The sequence below is a fragment of the Echinops telfairi genome, unplaced genomic scaffold (assembly GCF_000313985.2).
Source record: "Echinops telfairi isolate 266 unplaced genomic scaffold, ASM31398v2 ScPeMD7_443;HRSCAF=831, whole genome shotgun sequence".
NCBI lineage: Eukaryota > Metazoa > Chordata > Mammalia > Afrosoricida > Tenrecidae > Echinops > Echinops telfairi.
Genome location: NW_022104341.1, coordinates 26,941,935 through 26,946,166, shown reverse-complemented (window position 1 = coordinate 26,946,166; position 4,232 = coordinate 26,941,935). Strand labels below are relative to the sequence as shown.

The 4,232-nt window shown below is 39.9% G+C and overlaps 1 protein-coding gene across 1 annotated transcript in view; it reads left to right on the top strand.

The window, feature by feature from the left end:
• Positions 1-4,232, top strand: part of BTBD8 (BTB domain containing 8) — a 66,586-nt gene that overhangs the window by 18,789 nt on the left and 43,565 nt on the right. The window contains exon 3 of the mRNA XM_045291961.1: positions 968-1,057. Within this exon, the coding sequence (XP_045147896.1) occupies positions 968-1,057 (90 nt within the window). The remainder of the gene's footprint in view (positions 1-967; positions 1,058-4,232) is intronic.

The window sequence follows — 4,232 nt, the reverse complement described above, 5'->3', positions numbered from 1 at the left end:
GGGTGAAGGGAGACGTCGGACAGAGCAAGATAGAACAAAATAATAATTTATAAACTATCAAGGGCTCATGAGGGAGGGGGCAGCGGGGAGGGAGGGGGAAAATGAGGACCTAATGCTCGGGGCTTAAGTGGAGAGGAAATGTTTTGAGAATGATGAGGGCAATGAATGTACAAATGCACTTTACACAATTGATGTATGTATGGATTGTGATAAGAGTTGTATGAGCCCCTAATAAAATGATTAAAAATAAAAATAAAGTAAAAAAACAGCAATGAAACAAAAAAAAACCCCAACAACAATGAAACATTAAAAACAAAAGAAGAAAAGAAACGGTATTCCCCGTCATATTTTTTTCTCATCCTAAGGAAACTGTGGATTAAGCTTTGGGCTTCTAACCACAAGGTTGGTGGTTCAAACCCACCAGCAGCTCCACATGAAAAAGATGAGGCTGTCTGTTCCACAGTGGTTTACAGTCTTGGAAGCCTTGAGTGGCAGTTCTGCTCTCTCCTTGTGGGTCACCAAGCATCAAAACCCACTGATGGCAGTGGGTGGATGGGTTTAGTTAGGGAGTGCTGAACTAGATCAGGACTTTTTGAGTTTTAGTCTCTTTTTTATTGATATCCCCTCAAGATGTTAAATAACATCTTTTGGTCTTTATTTAAGTGGTTTCTTACTCTCTTCGTCATGAAGTTTCTCTCAATTGTTATTATTAAAAAGCCTTTATGAGAAGAAATGAGAAAGATTAAAAAGGGTATGACAATTCATGTTTTAATTGAACAATGAAATACTTAGGTATAAATAACCTGGATACTTTTCATTATTATAATAACCCTACCACTGCACTCAAATGAGGAAAGATTATCATGATGTTTTAAATAGTAAAAACGAATGGTTTCACTTAGAAACAACATTTTGGCTAGTACATTGTTGTTTACTGTGTTCTTTTTTCTCTTCCCCTCCCCCTAAGGGCCATTTTAAGTGCCAGATCCAGTTATTTTGCTGCGATGCTGAGTGGCTGCTGGGCTGAAAGCTCCCAGGAGCACATTGCTCTTCAAGGGTAAGCATGATGTGTGCAAGACTGCCTGACTGCAAGTGATGGGTAATTCATATTTCATTTCAAGCACTGTTTATTAATCTGATTTCCCTATATGCTCATTGAAATGTGTCTCGTGTAGTAGAATTCAACAAAGGATATTTTCTGAAAATAAGAGGTAGTAGAGATAGTTTCTGACTCTTTAGGCCTTCAATGCCAGGCGAAGCATGCAGGTGGACTCATGGGTAAAAACAACCAGAAAACTGCATATTGGTGAAAACTACAGATTGCATCTTTCCCTTATGAGGACTTTAAAATATCTGCTGGTGTAGGAAGGGCAATGCCAGCTGGGTCAGAGACTAAGTCTGAGAGTGCCAATTCTAAGGACAATCATTTTTGTTTAATTTAGAATTAATTTAGAAAATGTGTCCAAGGACTGTGCACTCGATACATTCTAGACATCATTTTCAGGAATCGTCAACTCGCACAGAACTGGCTTTGATAAAAATTTAAATGAAATAACACTAATTTGGCTTATAAAGTAACATTTTGGCACTTCTTTTCTTTTTGAACGAAATCAGGAATTTCCTTGTAGGTTTAGTGATGTCTCCTGGTGCTTGATACTTGTTAGAGATTCCATTTTTCCTCTCACCCAATAGATCCTACCCTCAGCACTAAGGAGGGGTTAATGTGGCACTATGTTTTCTAGGCTTGATGCGCACTCACCGGGCCCTTTAATTTTTAGAATCAGTCTTTGAGATTGGGAGCGTGTCTCCACATACTATAGATGAAGGAACTCGAGGTCAGAGAAGAGAGCCATCTGGTAAATAAGTGCTTATGCGGAAAATCAACCCCGTGTGTGGTTGTCGTCGTTCGGTGCCTCCGAGTCAGTCCTGACTCACAGGGACTCCGTGGCAGGAGGAGCCACGGCCGGTTCCCTCCCCAGCCTCATGATTGTTACCCTTGAGCCTGTTGTTGCAGCTGATGTGTTTGTTAAGGAAAAAGCTATGTTTGTCGATCCCTAATTCACTACTCTACCACAGTCTCTGAGGAAAACATTACGTTTCCTCTTGGATATGTGTGCTGGAGCTATCTCAGATTGCTCTGTTCAAACTTATTTGGCCTACCACCTCCTTTTAAAAAAATATTACTTCTTGCCGATTGTTCTAGAACCCCCCCACAAGAGAATGTATCTCCCACTTTGGGAAATGCTGATTTAAATGAATGGTTTTCAGACTTTGATTGGAAGTTCCTGGTAGGTACATTTGGGAACATGTGGTGTGGGACTGGTTTCTAAGGGCCAGGCCATTTGCAGGTCACCCCTTCAACTGGAGCTGTACTATCTCCATCTCTTTTATATTGTTCAAGATGACCTATAAGTTTAGCTACTAGGTAACTCTTTCCCAGTCCTTCTTAATTAACACAAACTAACCAGATTAAATATTAAAACACCTACCTGTTAAAAATGAGGTCTGTTTACATATAACCTCCTCTTTGGGGGATGGACAACAGAAAAGTGGGTGAAAGGAGACATCGGACAGTATAAGATATTACAAAATAATAATAATTTATAAATTATCAAGAGTTCATGAGGGAGGGGGGAGTAGGGCAAGGGGGAGGGAGTAAGGAGGGAGGGGGAAAATAAGGAGCTGACACCAAGGGCTCAAGTAGAAAGCAAATGTTTTGAGAATGATGATGGCAACCAATGTAAAAATGTGCTTGACACAATGGATATATGTATGGATTGTGATAAGTGGTGTACGAGCCCCCAATAAAATTATTTTTTTAATGAGGTCTATTTATTAAAAAGTCAGTGCACACAGAAGAAGTAGTGACATCAGCTGCTGATCTACCTCACCTGTAGGTTTCCATCTTTGATTTACGGTGGAGGTGGCTGGTATAGAAAAAAATCTCCTCTTATAATATGATTTTACCACTGGTCGATTTTACTGACTTCTCTAACCCAAACCCATTGGCATCGAGTCAGAGGGAACTCAAATACAAGTAACCAAATTAGCTTCAAAGTTTTCAGCCAAATGAGGAAGTACCTGTGCATGGTCTAGTACCAGCCAGGCCTCTTACAGAGTTTTTCCTTCACGTCTGTTGTCATAAGCAAAGCTCTGCTTCTTAGTGGTTCCTCAGCCTAGAGTTGCCGTTGGTGTGGGGACTCACTGTCAGTGCTAATGGGAAATTAGCACACGCTTCTTGTCGATTCAACTCCTTTATCTTGTTTGTGAAAGTAAGGTTTTATAAGTGATTCTAGCTTATAAAAACAAAAATCAAATCCGTTGGCATTGAATTGACTCCAATACTATCAGATAGAGTAGAATTTCTCCCCCTGCCCCTCCCATAGGATTTCAGTGACTGGGAATCTTTACAGGAGCCACTTTGTCTTCCTCACCTTTCCTACCTGTTGTTGATACACCAATGCCTGACCCACAGTACCAGCAGGGCTTCTCAATAAATAATATAGAAAAGTAAATACTACATTTTAACTTTCTCTTTTGTATCATGTGAGGAGCCCTAGTCGTGTGGTGAGTTACACATTGGGCTGCTAGCAGCAAGGTCAGTAGTTCGAATCCCTAGCTACCTAGCAGATGAGTTTCTACTCCCATAAATATTTATAGTCTCAGAAACCTACAGAGGCAGTTCTACTCTGTTCTGGGTTATGTTGAAGGTTTGGGGGATTGTGTCATGTATCATCAACGCGATGGCAGGGTTGATGTACATCACATGACTACTGGACGAGATTTTTCAAAGTAAAATTTGTAAAGGAATTTGAGAAATCTGCTTTTTAAAAAAAGCACATATTTGGGATTTTTTTGCAACAAAACAATCTCAAAAGAGAGTCCATTTTCCCATAAACTTGTATTACAAACCTCTTTGTTTCCGTGGACTGTGCTGCGATAGAAAAAGTGTAGCTTGTGGTGTCCTGTACCAGTTGTCCAGAGCCAAGTACAGTGGTAGTGGGTCCATGATATGTATTACTCATTATGATTTTCATTGTCTTCTTTCCAGAAATTCGATTGTTGTTACTTTCTAGCGAGAAAGAGGATTGAGTGAGGGCCATTCTTTTTTTCTTTTGCATTGTTATTTGTTGGTTTTTTAGTCATTTTATTGGGGGTTCATACAACTCTTGTCACAATCCATATATCAGTTGTGTCAAGCACATTTGTACATTTGTTGCCCTCATCATTCT